The 17854-nt window shown below is 46.2% G+C and overlaps 1 protein-coding gene across 7 annotated transcripts in view; it reads left to right on the top strand.

Moving 5' to 3' along the window:
* The window catches only part of ATP7B (ATPase copper transporting beta), an 81128-nt gene that overhangs the window by 46327 nt on the left and 16947 nt on the right, over positions 1-17854 (top strand). For 3 of the 7 annotated variants that reach the window (XM_025364259.1, XM_025364256.1, XM_025364253.1), the window contains 8 exons: positions 2228-2389; positions 5367-5443; positions 6950-7124; positions 8720-8953; positions 9656-9747; positions 16804-16931; positions 17042-17196; positions 17407-17541. In XM_025364259.1, coding sequence (XP_025220044.1) covers positions 2228-2389; positions 5367-5443; positions 6950-7124; positions 8720-8953; positions 9656-9747; positions 16804-16931; positions 17042-17196; positions 17407-17541 — 1158 coding nt within the window. The remainder of the gene's footprint in view (positions 1-2227; positions 2390-5366; positions 5444-6949; positions 7125-8719; positions 8954-9655; positions 9748-16803; positions 16932-17041; positions 17197-17406; positions 17542-17854) is intronic. The other 4 variants (XM_025364255.1, XM_025364257.1, XM_025364258.1 and 1 more) reach the window with 4 other exon arrangements.

The following is a 17854-nucleotide window of genomic DNA, read 5'->3' as shown; positions in this document are numbered from 1 at the left end:
GTGAGCTCCTGAGCAGCCGTGTTCTTTGTGGAGCAAACCCTTTGCTCTGGTAGGGCCTCTCTGTGTCTGGAGGGCACAGCTAATACTTGCTACGTCACAGCTTCGGTCAGCCCCACAAGAGGTGCCCAACAAGAGGGGCAGGGTCTCTGCTGCAAACCTCGGGATCTGCATGGGGACATCTCTGCCTGCTCAGGCTTCTATGTGGAAAATCTAAAGCAAGAGGATTATTGGAAAAGGTGTACATTTCTTTTTTTTTTTTTTTTGAGATGGAGTCTGGCTCTGTCGCCCAAGCTGGAGTGCAGTGGCCGGATCTCGGCTCACTGCAAGCTCCGCCTCCCGGGTTTACGCCATTCTCCTGCCTCAGCCTCCCGAGTAGTTGGGACTACAGGCGCCCGCCACCTCGCCCGGCTAGTTTTTTTTTTTTTGTATTTTTTAGTAGAGACGGGGTTTCACCGTGTTCGCCAGGATGGTCTCGATCTCCTGACCTCGTGATCCACCCGTCTCGGCCTCCCAAAGTGCTGGGATTACAGGCTTGAGCCACCGTGCCCGGCCGTAAGGTGTACATTTCTTTTAAACAGTTTTTTTTTTTATTGCAATGTTCTTTTTAAAAAAAAAAACATGCTGTATTAATAGTTACATTGTCATCACGTATTCAGATTTTATGTGAACTTCTGTATTTAACTGGTCTTCTAGGAAATGCTGACCACTGATCCTCAGAAGAGTGAATTGTCTATTTACTTCATATTTGCCTAATATATATCCGAGGAATAGCACGTCACACTTAAGACTTCCGTTTCCCATGTCAGGACGCACAGCATGGTATGGCACAAGCAGTGTAGGCTTTAAAAACTGGGTTTGAGTTTTGGCCCTGTCGCTGCAGGGATACTTCTGAACCTGTTCTGAGAAGACTCGCCTCATGCTGCAGATGGCAGTGGCTCAGAGCAGATTCTGGAGCCAGCCCATCTGGGGACGTGCTTCAGCTCTACCCGTCACTGGTTGTGCGACTTTGGACAAGTTCCTAAACCTCTCAGTACTGCGGTTTTGAGACCTACCTCTTAGGTTTGGTGTGAGCAGCACAAGGCCTAGGACAGCACCAGTCACTTTGCAAGTGCACAATAAATGCTACTTATTATTACTGCTGTTATAAAAACAAGCAGAGAGCAGAGAAGTACCATAGAAATATTTGGAGACTTGATTTTTAAAATTCTGTTGGCAGTCACCTGCCAACAGGTAAACTCCTAAGTTTGCCTGGTGCTCCTTGCATTCCCATTTTTACCTTGGGTCTTGGTCCAAGTTGAATGCATTCTGATTACAGATGAGCTCCCCTCTTCCTACTCCCTAATTCCAGATGGGACCCTTGGCTCTTTATTCTGGGATCACCGATGTGAATTTCAGCATGCAGCTCCAATCACGTCATTCCATTGCTCATTACCCCTCAGTGACTTCACATCAGGTGCTAGCTTAGCAGCACTTCAGCTGGCTGCTCAAAAGCCTTCAGGCTGTGGACCCAGCCAGCCCTGCAGCCTTCCTTCCTCTCCCTTGGGCATCCTGTGCCCAGATAAGCCTGGCTTTTGATGTTTGCCTGAACACCTCATGCTATCCTGCCTTTTGTCTTTTTCGAGCTTCTCCTTCTGGTAGCATCCTTCCCTTCACCTGTCAACACCCTGTTTGTACCTTGGGACCACCTTTGATTACATCTCCTGCATCAGCCACTTTTCTCCTATTAATAAGAGGTATTAACATCATCACCCTTGGAGGGAGCAGAGCTCTAAAATAGGGAGGATGCTAGCAGTAGCTGCAGACCGCATGCCAGCAACACTTGGGATTACCGAGAGTATTTCAGGAGTGCAGCGAGTTTCACAGAAGTTCACTTCCCCATACAGGCATTAGTATCCTGGCTTTGCAGTGAGGTAACAGACAGTGGAGAGGGGCTTATAAAAACCCATCCGTATCAGAGCCGGAAGTCAAGCCTTGGTCTGTTGCCATCTGCATCGTGATTGGCTGTCTTCTGTACCTGTTTTGGGAAAGAGCTACTGTTTAGTCCCTGCAGCCGCTGGAGGAACGTTGAGAATCTCACACGCGGGGTTTGGAGGTGTAGTCCAGGGTCTCGAGAGCAGTGCTGAGGAGGGAAAGACTCATGGCTGCCTGTTACCCAGACTCCCCAGACTGTCTTTCACAGGCCACCTTGATCCTGGGTCTGTGGGATTCTTGCCATCCTTTGTTGCAGATCACAGGGATGACCTGCGCGTCCTGTGTCCACAACATAGAGTCCAAACTCACGAGGACGAATGGCATCACTTATGCCTCCGTTGCCCTTGCCACCAGCAAAGCCCTTGTTAAGTTTGACCCAGAAATTATCGGTCCACGGGATATTATCAAAATTATTGAGGTAAGTCATTCATTAAAAAATTGTACTCACCTTTTTAAAAACAGTAATATATAGTCAGTGAAGACAAATGAGAAAATATAGCTGAGAAAAAATGAAAATAACCTAAAATTCTTTGACTTTTCCCATGGAAATAAGCTCAGTCATTTTAAAATAAGCTGAAGGTAAGTAAATAGTAAATAATCTGAGAGAGGGTATCAGTGAATGGGTAAGAGAAAGATGAGGAAAAGACATTATTATTATTGTTTTAATTTTAAATATTCCCTAAGAAACATCAATATTGTCAAGATACTCTGTACATAGGGTTAAAGTGCCTAATTGTAATTTTTAAATGTGATCTGTGCCCAAACCAAGTATCTGTAGAGCAAAGGAATGTTGGCCTTGGGAAAAATGATACCACATTTTGCCACTATGCCAGGCCAGTCGGCCAGTCTTGTGGTGGAGAGCTTGGCCGCTTCTGCTTTGGAAAATCAGTGAGAATTTTCATGCATGCCCTGCCTCTTACTCCCTTCCCAGTTTGTCCATAGACATGCCATTTCCTTTTTATAGTTTATACAATACTAGACTATAAGAGAATGAACATCAGTGGTGATCTGAATGGGTTAAGGCCGTCAAAACTGAACAAGACTAAATTGTAACAGCTAGTAAGGATAAATTAAGTTTAGTGGGAACTACATGTTATAAAATTGCCTATGAAATGAAACCTATTATAGCAGGATTAATGTAGTATCCTGAATTTTCTCTTCTGTGTGTGTGTGTGTGTGTGTGTGTGTACAGAGAGATACTGTCTGTTGTATGGCCTGGGAGAGGTTTTTTTTTTTTTTGAGACAGTCTCCCTCTGTTGTCCAGGCTGGAGTGCAGTGGCATGATTTCGGCCCACTGCAACCTCTACCTCCCAGGTTCAAGCAATTCTCCTACCTCAGCCTCCCAAGTAGCTGGGACTACAGGCGTGTGCCGTCATGCCTGGCTAATTTTTGTATTTTTACTAGAGATGGGGTTTCACCATGTTGGCCAGGCTGGTCTCAAACTCCTGACCTCAGGTGATCTGCCTGTCTTAGTCTCCCAAAGTTCTGGGATTACAGGCGTGAGCCACTGCACCTGGCCTGGGAGAGTTTTTGTTTTGGTTTGGTTTTTTTTTTTTTTTTTGAGACAAAGTCTTGCTCTTGTCCCCCAGGCTGGAGTGCGATGGCGCGATCTCGCCTCGCTGCAACCTTCGCCTCCCAGGTTCAAGTGATTCTCCTGCCTCGGTCCCCCAGGTAGCTGAGATTACAGGTGCCTGCCACCATGCCTGGCTAATTTTTGTAATTTTAGTAGAGACGGGGTTTCACCATGTTTTCCAGGCTGGTCTAGAACTCCTGACGTCAGGTAATTCACCAGCCTTGGCTTCCCAAAGTGGTGGGATTACAGGTGTGAGCCACTGTGCCCAGCCCCGGGAGTGCTTTTTGACGTGGAAATGATCCTGCTGCTGATGGTCCAGGACTCCACCCTTGAAGGCAGACAACACAGCTTTTTTATCAGCTGAGGAAAGATGCTCAGAGAGGTTAAGTAACTTTACTCACAGTATCCAGCTCACGGACAGCAGAACTGGTGCTCAAACCCAGGTCTTGTGCTTTCGAGCTCAGTGGCCTTTGTGAGTCTAGTACACCACAAATCTTAAAGAACAGTAGTGATATGGCATCGATGAGGCTCAGACATCAGACTGATGCAGTCAACAGCAAGGAGAGTCCCACGTGGTGCCTTTGAACATGGCTTTGTCACCATTTCTGATTTTTTTCTTTTTTTTTTTTTTTTCTTTTTTTTGAGATAGAGTTTTGCTCTTGTTGCTCAGGCTGGAGTGCAGTGGCATGGTCTCAGCTCACTGCAAGCTCTGCCTCCCGGGTTCAAGTGATTCTCCTGCCTCAGCCTCCCAAGTAGCTGGGATTACAGGTATGCACCACCACACCCAGCTAATTTTTGTATTTTTAGTAGAGACGGGGTTTCGCCATGTTTGTCAGGCTGGTGTCAAACTCCTGACCTCAGGTGATCCACCTGCTTTGGCCTCCCAAAATGCTGGGATTACAGGTATGAGCCACCGCGCCTGGCCAACCCTTTCTGATTTCTGATATCTCGCTTGCTTCTACCCTACCCAACCTGGTAAGTGTAGTGTGGCATCCATGCTGACCTTATTTGGGGAATATTGCTAATGTCTGTTCTCCATTCTTGCATCTCTGGGCCATTTTTTCCCTAATATGATTAGCTGGTATTAGTTGTAAAAGGATTTGTGTTTAGACAGTCTCAGCTGCTCTTTCTCCCACCCCAACTTTTAATTTTTGTGTAAAAGTCGCAGCACTAGAGTTCTGGGGCCCTTCTCTTAATTGTGCTACCAGACAAGAGCATTCCTGGCAGTTTTTCCTGTGTGTTATTCATAAAGAGTATCAGAGATATAGTGGTCAGATGAACGTGGTAACAAAGCGCTTGAGTTAAACTGTGAGCAAAGCACAAGATTGCGATGTAGACTCTGTTGGGGCACAGCGGAAGCTGTGCTTCCAGTTGCTGAAGGAGCCAAGTTCTGCCACAGTGGCAAGAAGCCTGGGCTGGAAGCTGGAGGCTGGAGCTCTGGGTCCAGCTCTTCTGAGAAGGCTGGGGTTTTGGGCAAGGTATTTATCCTCTCCAGCCTTCTGTTTCCTCATACATGGAATGAAGGTTTCTGGCCATTAGGTATTTGGGATTCCTTCACTCAGAAATGCTGAGTATAAATTATAAGTCAGCACTGCTCAGCTTTGGGGTCTGGGGAAGCTGTCTTCCCAGAAGTGCTAAACTTCTGCACAGGGTTTGTAGGGCTATTGGGTAAAGAAGTTGTGAGCAGAAAGCCCACAAAATCTTCTGAGGCACTTTTAGATTAACTTTCTAATTTCCAAAGCTGAAAAGTGCTTTCTACCAATGCATGTTTTAACCAAGTACCTTCCTCCTTTTCCCCCACCCCTCTCTTTTTAATGACAAGGAAATTGGCTTTCATGCTTCCCTGGCCCAGAGAATCCCCAACGCTCATCACTTGGACCACAAGATGGAAATAAAGCAGTAGGTAGAACACAAAATATAAACTCTAGCTCTCATCTAAGTGCCTTCTTCTACCTGGGCCCAACTCTGCCTGCTGGTCCTGTCTTCCCATGGTGCCTTCCTCCTGGATTAGCTGCCTTTACCCTTGTAATATGAACCCTCTAAAACAGTGCTGTCCGAAAGAAGTTCTGGAATGATGGCAGTGTTCTGTGTCTGCACTGCCCAGTGTGATAGCCGCTAGTCACATGTAGCTAGTGAGCACTTCAAATGCAGCTAGTGTGACTGTGGAAATTAATTTTTAATTTTTAAGGAATTTCAATTTAGCTACCTTTGGCTAACAGATTGGACAGCACTTAAGTTGGGAGGGAGGGAGAGAGTGTAGATTTTTTTCCTTTGGTATTGTTTTCAGACTTTATTTGCATGGGTTCTAGAACTAGAATTTGAGGACAGGCATAATGGCTGAGTGGAAAGAAAATGGCCCAGGAGCAGAAGACCTGAGATCATTCATTGTTTCAGATGGTCACTTACTCATTCAGCACCATAAAGGCTGCTGTTGTGTTCAGGGCAATGTGCTAGGTGCGGGGATAAATATCTTCCCTGTCTTGGAGGGGCTCATAGTCTGGCTGAGAAAGAGTGAGTGAGCAATGAAATCAGTGGCGCTGGCAGATTCTGGAAGGTCTAGGAAAACTCCAAGCAGGGGACATAAGATCTGAGCCTCAAAGAATGAGTGGAAGTTTGCTTGACTGGACGAATTGGTCGGGGGTACCCTCGGGGACTGCTGTGGCTTGGTTCAGTAGGCATGCCCAGGGCACAGGAGGAGCTGACAGGAGAGGCATCTGGACAGCCAGTTGGTGGTCTGGTTCTTGAGTAGCAGTCCAACAGCCTAAGACTTCAGCCTCACAGGCCGGTGGTTTTCATGTCATGTTTTAGGTGCATTTGAGGTTCCACAACCACTCAGTTGGAATTTCATGGATGCTGCAGCTAACATGAGACCACAGCTGTTGGCCATGACCCCCGATTCCAAACTATGGTGTTCATTGAGACAGCCAGTGGTCACTGTTCTCATGGACTCTATTTTAAATAATTGTTTAAAAATTGAATGTATAAGTTTATATCAATAAAATACTGCTTTTATCTGTTTTTTCTTTGGGGGTCTGTATAAGATTGCACTTTGAAAAGAGAGCTAAGGCAACCAAAGGCCGAGGATGGTAGTCTTCTTTGGGGCTAGATTCTCAGCTTTGGGGCCTCAGTTGCCTCACCCATAAATTGAAGGTAACCACGGTATATGAAGGCAGGGGCTGGGCCTCAACATCTCTGGAACCTCCTTGTAGTGATGTTTAGACCTCTAGATGCTCCCTCAGATGGCCAGTGTCAGAAAGAGAGGGTCTTACTTTCATTTTAACCCTTGGTCTGTTCCAGGCATGTGACAAAGGCAGGTCTTAAACTGAGTCCTCAGGAGGGGAGTGGCTTGTAACCCAGGTGACAAGCAGTGTCTGATATATCTGTGTTGCTGCATTTGCTTTCCAGGTGGAAGAAGTCTTTCCTGTGCAGCCTGGTGTTTGGCATCCCTGTCATGGCCTTAATGATCTATATGCTGATACCTAGCAACCAGCCCCACCAGTCTATGGTCCTGGACCGCAACATCATTCCAGGACTGTCCATTCTAAATCTCATCTTCTTTATCTTGTGCACCTTTGTCCAGGTATGTATTAGAAAGGTGGGCAGACCTCTCCCCTCCATGTTGTGTGTGGCCCTCAGATGTTCTGCCTGCTAAGCACAAACATAGCCCTTTAGCTTGGTTTAAATGGCACTTTATTGCAGCTTTCATGCCCCACCCAGGCAGTTGCTGCTTTTTTTCTCTCTTATGACTAGTAGGTGGGGCTTGGGGACCCTCCAATGTGGGGGACTACTAAGGGCCTGGTTTCACTGTCAATTTCAGTTGATTTCAAGTGATCAGAACTGTCCCTGGAATAGCAACCTCCTTGCTGCAAGGTGTGGTGAACTCTGTCTCCAATTTGCATATTGTTTAGGTTAATTTACATTTGTTGTTGGAAGCAACAACTGGATCACCCTTGAGCCCATGCTGCTCTTGAGTGTTCTATCTTAAAAGGTGGAGATATGGTCCTTAATCTTTGAGGAGGTTATAATTTAAAGAGAAAGACATGAAACATCTGCTTTGGTGGTGATATTAAGGAACTAGCTGTGTGTCTGGTGGGAAGTGTGCCTCTATGCATATATTTTGGAATATAAAACTAAATCCCTGTCCTAATATTGGAATGCTCAGGGGCTATTTGGGGGCAAGCATTGGTAGGCTGGATTTTTTTTTTTTTTTCGAGAGAATCTCACCCTGTCACCCAGGCTGGAGTTCAGTGATATGATCATTGCTCACTGTAGTCTTGAACTTCTGGGCTCAAGCAATCCTCCCACCTCAGCCTCCTGAGTAGCTAGGACCACAGGCGCCTGCCACCATGCCTGGCTAGACAGGATCTTGCTATGTGCCCGGGTTGGTCTCAAACTCCTGGCCTCCAGCAGTCCTCCAGCCTCAGTCTCCCAAAGCACTGAGATGACGGGTGTGAGCCACTGCCCCCCACCTGAATTTGTGGTTTTCTATATTTTGTTTGATTATAAGTGTAATGTACACTATTATTAACAAGTCAAACCATACTGAAGTATAAGAAGAAAAGGGGAAGATGCCCTTTCACTAATCACATTCTGCCTCCCGCCCAATCTCATTCCCCAGTGTTGCTATGGTAATATTAATAGTTGGGCATTTGGGCATGAATCTCTCCAAATCTTTATATTGAGAAAATGCACACTTGTGTGTATGTGTATGTTCATGTAATACAGATACAGACTTTTTTAACTGAAATGGGATCATATGAGATAGACTGATGTGCAACTGGCTTTTTCACTTAACCATGTATTAGACATCTTTTATGCCAGTGGCTTATAGATAGAGCCCATTCTCTTTAGGGAGTGGAATGCCTTGTACTGTGTACACTATAAATGAGTCGTGATTTTTTCCCCCCAGTGTTTCACCATTCTCTTATTAGCAGACATTTGTGTTGTATGTACTGGGCTTTCAGGGTCTCACATGCTCTTGGTCATCCATTCCTGTGGACAGTAGTCCTCTGAATGGGAAAGTATATTTCATAAACGCACATCACAGAGGAAGAAGTAATGTCAAGACTGTGCACAAAGCTAGAGGCTTTGCCATCCCAAGGGCACTCGGCCCTGTGTCGCTCCTTGAACTCTTCTCCCTATGTGCTGGCAGCCTTCACTGTCCTTGTCTTTCAGGTCCTCGGCGGGTGGTACTTCTATGTTCAGGCCTACAAATCTCTGAGACACAGGTCAGCCAACATGGACGTGCTCATCGTCCTGGCCACGAGCATTGCTTACGTCTATTCTCTGGTCATCCTGGTGGTTGCTGTGGCCGAGAAGGCGGAGAGGAGCCCTGTGACATTCTTCGACACGCCCCCCATGCTCTTCGTGTTCATTGCCCTGGGGCGGTGGCTGGAACACTTGGCAAAGGTAACAGCAGCTTCGGGTTCAGAAAAGAGCTGCCGCTTCAGTAAACAAATCTCACTTCCTCTGAACACCATGTTTAGAATTACTAATTATACACAGTATAGAGACATACTTAAAGAAATAAGAAACCTCCATATAATTAAGGTGCTCTAGTCACTAATCTCCAAATTGATCACTACTTCTGAAATCCCAGCTAATCTGGTTAATTATTAAAACCATCGTTCAGGTGTATTGTGTAAACTAAAGAACCCTGACCTTCAGGTCAGAGCCTACATTGTCTCTTAGTGCAAAACTGAGTATATAGTTGGTCTAGAAATCCCTACATCCTCCTCAAGGTCATGCCATTTTTAACACCCTCCATTGTCCCCAACACTGAAACGTATCTTATAAGAGAATGGAACTCAGGCCCTAAAAGAAATTAGATTGAACCGCAAAAAAAATGGTCAGTGGGAAGACTGTTTGTTTCCAGGCTGAAATGTAATTCCCAGACCTTGGTGGCACGGGCACTGTACATCAGTGTGGAAGTGACACGCGTGGCCATGGGTGGTGGATAGCAAGTAATGCCCACCTGCAGAATCTTTTATCGTGCCGTGCGACTGTTTCTCTCACACCAGCTGTCTCTAACACCACGCTTGTGACTCTCAGGCTGGGTTTGGACAGGTCTGCTTTCAATAGCTCTCATTTCACATTCTGGTTATTTCCTAGAGCAAAACCTCAGAAGCCCTGGCCAAACTCATGTCTCTCCAAGCCACAGAAGCCACCGTTGTGACCCTTGGTGAGGACAATTTAATCATCAGGTGGGTTATGTTATCAAACGTCTTTGGGTTGGTATCTATCAACCTGTATGAGCTGCGTCAGATGCCCATGTTGTATTGACATTGCAGTAGACCTTGTCAGTGTGGGCAGAGACACAGTAAGATCCCCCCTCTCAATCCAGTTACAAAAGCAAGGCATTGAACTATAAAACAAGATTTGTAGGTGGTGTGTGTGTGTCAAATGGCACATGGGAGGTGTAGATGATTAGTATTCCAGGAATTAAGAAGAGGAAGGCTAGTGGTGGTCAAGGGAAACTTCACAGAGAACATAGAGTATGAACTAGGCCTTCCTAGTAAGATACAGATTCAGACAGGCGGAGAGATAAGGACTTCAACTTGCTAAAGAATAAAAATTGAAGGAGAAATTTATCTTCCTCATAAGGTTGCCTGATATTAAAAATAATAATTATTATTATTCCTGGAAACTCTTGTTGCATTTATTATTTGCTGGACTCTATTCTAATCTGTTTGTATTTAATCTAACCAAAGATGGAAACTTTCTGAGGAAGGTACTATTAATACTCTTAATTTACAGATGAGGAAACTGAGGTTCAGAGAGGCTAAGCAACTGGCCCAAGGTCGCACAGGTATTCATTAATGGAATTGAAATGTAACCCAGGCTGGTGGATCCAGAGTCCATTTTCTTAACCTTTATACACACTAACTCTTAATGCATATTTATTAATATGGAAATTTTTGCTAATTAAGGCTTCTTGGGGTTAGCTTCTGTTTTATATTCTAGGCAATGGTTATTTCAGCCCTCCTTCATATTCCTAAAATCTCTCCCTGGTCCCACCACATTTTCTATTAGCCTGTGGTCTCGCTTCGGACTGCTGGAAGGAGAAGCGTTCAGATGGAAACCCTCCAGTTCCCTGTCCCTCAGCCTACACAGCTAGCGTCCTCCGTGGCACCTCCCACTCCTGCCCCGTTGGTGGGAGAGGTGTCTCCTCCTATGCCTCTACCAGGGAATCTTTCTCTGTTGGTTTTCTCAGTGGTTTTTGGTGTTTCTGATTCTTATCCTCCGATGTCATGCAGACTCTAACCACTCCCATTGTCAGAGGCATGGTGCCTTGCCCCTCCCCTGCATGCCCTTGTCCATGTATCACACTGTTGCTGGAGCCCGCCTGCCCTAGCTGTGTCCTGGAGCCCTGGGCGTGAAGGCTGAGACAGACCCCTTGCTTCCCCATGGGGTCTGCAGGGCTGGTGCACCTGGCCCTGGGCGCACCCTAGGTGAGTAGAGGAACTGACTGGGGCCGCACGGATGCATGAGTGTTCATGAGGCACAGGCTGGCTGCCGCGCGGTGGCACTGGTTTTGTTCTGGATGCTGGCTTTTAAATGATCATTGCAGTTGTAGGAATGGCAACTGAGATTTGAGTCCTTCCGGTGTTCCAGGCTCACTCCCCAGCACTTGCCACAGATCGTCTAGTTCCACTCTATAGCTGTTCCGTGAGGCAGCACTGTCATCATTGCAGCTTTCCTCAGAAAGAGCCAAGTGCAGTGAGGTGGAGTAATATCCCCAGAGTCCATGGCAGGCAGGTAACAGAGCTGGGATTGGTCCCCTGGAGGCACCGAGCCCCGCTCAGCCACTGTGCTGTGCTGCCCCCAGACAGGACCCTGTGTGACAGCACCTGGCATGCTGGGCTCTGGTGTGCCATGGGTCTGTAGCAGTCACATGCCTGGGCTGCTTTTTTTCTCTCTTATAAATTAATTGCATGGAAGTTTCTGAGAACTGAAAACGTTTAGATGGGGAGCCAGGCCTCTGGCAGCTGTGTTGGTTTTGACTCATGTTTCCTCTGACTCGCCTTGCTAGGGTCTTCGGTACAGTTTGAGGCGCCTCTGATGGCACTGACTGCAGTTGCTTGGAACTAGTCCAGGGATCTGAACAGGAGGAGAAGGCATCTGCCGGCCGAAGTGCCCACAGAGTGCGTGCAGCACCTGTCATAACTCAGTTCTTTTCCAAGAATGCCGATTCATGTTTTTGGCTGGGGACACATGGCCTGACTACTACCATGCAACATGATAGGACATTATTAAGCTGGGGCCAGAAGACCAGAGTTCAGTCTGCCTTTGGCTCACAGTTTGGGTGTGGTCATTCCTACTTGCCTCCTGACAGCGCACCCTGGGCCCACCCCTCTGTCCCAGGCCAAGGCTGCACCCACTGCTGCCTGGATTGCCACAGTCTAGGCCTTTCCTGAGTTCAACCATTTTGTGCTTTGAGGTGCACTGGGCACTGGTCTCCAGTGACTCTGCCTCCCACAGGGCCCTCCCGCATCTGGGCCTCTGCCTGTGCTTTGGTCCATGGCACCATCTGAAGGCCCCCAGAGTTTCTCGCATAACTGCCTTCTTTCACTGAGGCTTGGGCCTCTTCCTCTGACTATCCCTTTGCTGGGGACACTTATGCTTTCTCTTTACTCCAAGTCTTGGGTGCTGGCAGCGTTTCCAGGTGCTATCCATCTGGCACACTGTAGTTTCTTTCCTTGCTGCTGCTGCTGCTTAGTCTCCATGGGCTTTCTTCTCTCCTTATCCCTTGTGAATGGTCCTTGGGGTTCTGGTGGTGATGCCTCTGTCTTTGTGTGTTACACACCGTCACTGGGACGTCTGACTCTCCCATGTCTTTGGTTAACAGCTGTAGAAAGCTCATTCTTAAACCGACATCTAGATCCCAGAGACAACCTGCCAGTGGGAACATTTTTCTTGGGTGGCTGGTAAAGTCTCAGACTCGGCCTGTCTGTATTTTTCTTCACCTTCCCCCACTTTTTCCCCAAAAATATTCCCCTTCCTTGGTGCCTGTCTGTCTCAGGGAAAGGCACCCTCATGCCAGCTCCCAGTGTGTCCTCTACAATGCCTCCCTGCCCTCATTCACACATCTACACTCCATTCTCATGGTTCTAGCACCTCCGTCTCTAGGGGCGTCATCTACTGGCATCATGCTGGTCCAGGCCACCGTGGCCTTGCCCTTAAAGCACCACAGCTGTCTCCTTATACTGCTTGCAGTCAGGTATCCATCCAGTATTTTTCCACATTCAAACCAGTGATCTTTCTGAAAGCACAAGTTGATCACATGACTCTGTATTGGAAAATCCTTCAACGGCTGCCTGCTGTCCTTAGGATCAACACCACCTTCCTAACGTGGCAGTGAGGCCCGGCGTCTGCCTGCATGCCTGTTGAGCCAAGCCTGTCTTGCCATCCCCTGCCTTGTGCTCCAGCTGCCCTGCACCACTGGCAGGTCCCAGGAAGGGGCTGCCTCTCTCTGCAGACCTCTGCACACATCCTTCCTTCCCCTTGAACTCCCTTCTTCCTCATCCTTTGCCTGGCTCCTTGCCTTCAGGGCTCAGCATGGAAGTTGCATCCTCCAGAAGCCTTTCCTGATTCCCCAGGCCTGACTCAGCTGTGGCTCCTCAGTGCTCTCAGAGCACTCTGTGCCTCAGCCGCCCTGGGATGTAAACACGGCAGGCGCTGAGATACTAGTGGAATGTAACTGCTGTCAGATGTTAAAGAAACATTACACACATGGGTGTGCTTGATATTAAAAGGCTTGCACATCCCCATCCCCAATCTCCCACGTTGAAATTTTGTTTTTTGTTTTTTGTTTTTAATAATTGATGGGGAAACAAACTACATATCATATGTAGACCAGTGACCATAATGCTTAAGTTTTTTCTTTGTTTTCTTAACTTGTGTTTAATGAGGAAGGGGAGTAGAAGAGAGGAGACAAGTGAAGTAAACAGATTGCTGTCAGAAACTCTTAAAGATGAAGAAGTGCTGTGAAACAAACCACTGTCTTTTAATTAAGAGGGCTCCTATCCCTTAGCACTTGGAGAGGAATAGTAGATTCTGAAGAATAAATGCTATTGAGATTCACCAGAAGGAGCCACATTAACTCCCATAAAGGACTATTCCTCTTAAGCTGCTTAAGTTAGAAATATGTGGTTAATTTAGATCAAAGGAGAAATTCAAAGTTAGATTTAAGAGATTAGCATTACTAAAGATTTCTTAGACACCCAATTGTACATTTGTGCCACTTTTAAGTCTCCTTACAGAAGTGGACATTTTAAAACAGTGATTAGGTTCTGCTGGAGGAGGGTCTGACCTTTAGTTCTTAGGGTCTTTCATTTCTGAATTGAATGCAGGGAGCTCCTCCTCCTGACTTGGGCTTCTCAGGCCATGTGGAGACCTCTGTGGGATGATAAATTCTCCAGTTTGTACAGAGGAGGCCTCAAGGGCATTGTTGAGCCTGGACTTCTCCATCCCTGGAGGACTTTAAAAATAAGCATAGAATATTCTTGGGTTGTCGAGATCCTTCCCTTCTCCTGGCTCACTCAGCCACCAAACAGATTAACACAGGTATACTCCCAGCACTAAAGACTTCAGTCTTTGAAAGTCTCCTTTTCAGTGCTCCATTTATTTTGATTGCCATGATTGAACTTACTGTGTGTGTCTTAATTGTCCATCTGTGTGTCTGCTTTTAGTTATGAGGCTATAAACCTCCTGAGAGGAAGGCTGTACTGTGTCCTGTTTGTAACCCCAGGCTACTCTGGTGCCTGGTACACAAGAGGCCAATCAATATGAAAATGTCAATTAAGAGATAATAAAAATCACCAGCATTCACTGGGCACTTACTGTGTACAGGTGCCATACTAAGCATCTCACATCATCCTGGGAAGTAGCCAGACAAGCCTTGAATCCTCATAGCACAGAGACGGTTCCTGAACAGTTTTTACAAAGGAAAATATTGGTGCAAATATTTAACATACCTACCTGCATATGGTAGTTACTAAGTTTTATATATTTGCATGTAGCAACATTTTAATAAGTGGGCATGTATGTTCAATTTTGTGCCTTTCTAAGACATCTTCAGGTTTTGCTCAAATAGGGGTAATAAGACTCACCTTGTATGTTTCTGGGAAGATTCAGTGAGATAAAACATGTAAAAATGTAGCACAGTTCCTAGCACACAGTAAATGTCTATTTCTCCTCAAGTAAATGAGATGACTTTTGTCCCTGTGGTAGTTTAAATGTAGTCATCATAGAATGAAAGGAAAGTGTAAAATAACCTCAGGGCCCTGCTTGCTTTCCACGTACGCTCTTCTGGCTTGTTCACCATTTGCTCATGAGCCAGTGTTACCTCTACAATTAATGCTGTTAGGCCCATGCCATGCTTTTAGTGAGCTGCTGCTGAAGCTGGCCCTGGGTCATGGGTGCCCTCCCTCTGGCTTTGTCTCTGTTCCTGCCGTCTTCTCCTCTCTCGCCCACAGAATCTCTGTCTCTGCAGGGTGTGTCCCACCAGCGCACAGTATGTACAAGACACAATCCCCACTTTAATCCACCCTCCCTTCTAGTGCTCTGTTTTTCTGTTCCTTCACAACAAGCCTTCTTTAAAAACGGGACTTTTGCTGTTGTCTTTGCCTTCTCACCTCATGCTCTCTCAGCCCATTCTAGTTGAGCCTCTGCCTTTACCAGTTTCTGAACTTGGTTTGGCCACAGCCATCAAATAATTTCTATATACCCTAATCCAGCATTGCTTGTGTTCAGTCCTCATTTCAGTCTCTCACAAGTATTTCCCCCTTGTCTGTTTGATTTTTTTTCTTTTTTCAATGTGTAACTCACATTCACTGCAGCACACAAACCCTATGTGTAGAGTGTGATGAATTTTATGTACATTTGCCCCTGTGGAACTACTTGTGCAGCGTTTGGTGCTGTTGGATGGGTGCTCCCTCCTCCTCCGCCTCCTCCTCCTCATTCCCATTCTCATTTTTCTCCTGTGTCACTGACTGGTCCTTCAGGTTCTGCTCAGCCTTCGGATGGTGGAGTGTCTCAGGGGTGAATTCTAGGATCCCTTCTCTGTTTCTCCGTTCACTCCTAGGGACGCTCATGTGATTTCATGGCTTTAAATGCCATCTACATGTGACAGCTCTCAGGTTTGTTCTCTACCTCTGACCTCTTCTTTCCACTTCAGACTCTTATTTTCAGCTCCCTAGTTGATATTTCTACGTGGAAGTCAAATAGGCATCTCAAACCCGACATGTCAAAATGAACCATTTCTCTCCCATCTCTTCCCCTTCTCTTCCCTCACCCTCCCTTAGCTGCTTCTCCATAATCATCTCCATCTCATTAAATGGTTTCTCTATCCACCCAGTTGCTCAAAAATGAAAATTTGGAGCTCATCTTTGATTCCTTTCTTTACCCTCACATTTAGTGCATTTTCACATCTTGTTGACACATGATCTAAGAATATGCCGTGTATTTCTTCTCCCTTGCTCTGTCGTCCAGGTTACTTCCATCTTCTGCTTGGGCTACTGCAACAGCCTGACTCTCCCCCTTACTCCTGTGATCACCCCTACAGCCCATTCTCATGCACCAGCCAAAGAGATCACTTAAATGTGAATCAGATCGTGTCACTTTCCTGCTAAAGCCTTACACTGAAAACCCATGCTCTGCTTCAGGAGACCCGACGTGATCTGGACTCTGCCTGCTTCTCTGACCTCAACTTGCACGTCACTTACTTCCTGCCAGCCGTGCTTGCTTTCTTGCTGTTTCTCAGACATACCCTTCCTGCCTGCCTTAAACCTTTGTGTCAGTTGTTTTCTCTCCATGAACTTCCTTTCCCTGTGTGTTGGACCTTCTTGGCATGCAGGTCTCAGCTTAAACGTTACCTTCCCAGAGAAGCCCTTCCAGTCTCCTCCTCCCTCCGCCACTCTAAGAAGCCTTCCGGTCACGTTATCCTGGTTTATTTTCATCACAGCACTTATTAATATTTAATACCTGATTCTATCTTGCTTGTTGTCCATTTCCACCACAGAACTTGTCTTCATCAGATGGTAGGGCCTTTGCTGTGCCATTCACAGCTGTGTCACCAGTGCCTAGAACAATGCCTGGCATTCAGCAGCTGCACGATAAATATCTGTAAATGAACAGATCAAATGAATACTGTTGCTCAGTATAAGCAAGTGTAGTATAACTAGTGTGACAACTGACCTAGAACCTGACCTGGTGACCGAATGAGTGGCCATATGAGTGATGAGTGGCATCTGTTGCAGGGAGGAGCAAGTCCCCATGGAGCTGGTGCAGCGGGGCGATATCGTCAAGGTGGTCCCTGGGGGAAAGTTCCCAGTGGACGGGAAAGTCCTGGAAGGCAATACCATGGCTGATGAGTCCCTCATCACAGGTGAGGCGGCTTGTTTTATGTTCCCTCAGGCAGATATCATAGCAGCTTTCAGGTCACATGAGTGCTGGATGGGGCTGAGCAAATGACGGTTGTCTCTTTCCTACTTCTAGGAGAAGCCATGCCAGTCACTAAGAAACCCGGAAGCACTGTAATTGCGGGGTCTATAAATGCACATGGCTCTGTGCTCATTAAAGCCACCCATGTAGGCAATGACACCACTTTGGCTCAGATTGTGAAACTGGTGGAAGAGGCTCAGATGTCAAAGGTAATGAAGACATTTTAAAAACGAACTTCATCTTTCTCATTTTAGAAATTATGTCAAGAGTTCTGGGAAATCAGACAGTTTTATTGAGTAGAGATTGATTAGTAAATGTGGTTAAATGAGGGAGATTATCCCAGTCCTTATCAATGCTTGTGGTGGTTTATTTCTTCATAGGTTGTAATTTCCCACGGTCTTGGTGTTTTCTTTTCATAGGCCCCCATTCAGCAACTGGCTGACCGGTTTAGTGGATATTTTGTCCCACTTATCATCATCATGTCAACTTTGACGTTGGTGGTATGGATTGTAATCGGTTTTATCGATTTTGGTGTTGTTCAGAAGTACTTTCCTGTAAGTTGAATGCCTTGGGCTGTATGGTGGTTGTGTTTTAAATAATCTACTGACACTGATCCTATTCTTTCATCTCTTAGATTCACTGGGCTTTAATTATTCATTGCATTTTATTTGCTTGCTTCTCTTATTGACAGCAAAATTTAAGCCAGAGCGGGATAAACAGTCACTCTCCTTCTGCAGGTTTCTATTAAAGTTCTCCTTTGCATTCTACTTAGATGATTTTCACAGACACCAATTGGTGCTCAGTTGTAATGCTTGAAGCATTTACAATATGTATTATTGGTCCCTTTTGAGTTTATGAGGCATACGT

The sequence above is a fragment of the Theropithecus gelada genome, chromosome 17 (genome assembly GCF_003255815.1).
Source record: "Theropithecus gelada isolate Dixy chromosome 17, Tgel_1.0, whole genome shotgun sequence".
Classification (NCBI taxonomy): domain Eukaryota; kingdom Metazoa; phylum Chordata; class Mammalia; order Primates; family Cercopithecidae; genus Theropithecus; species Theropithecus gelada.
This window is presented reverse-complemented; position numbering and strand designations above follow the sequence as displayed.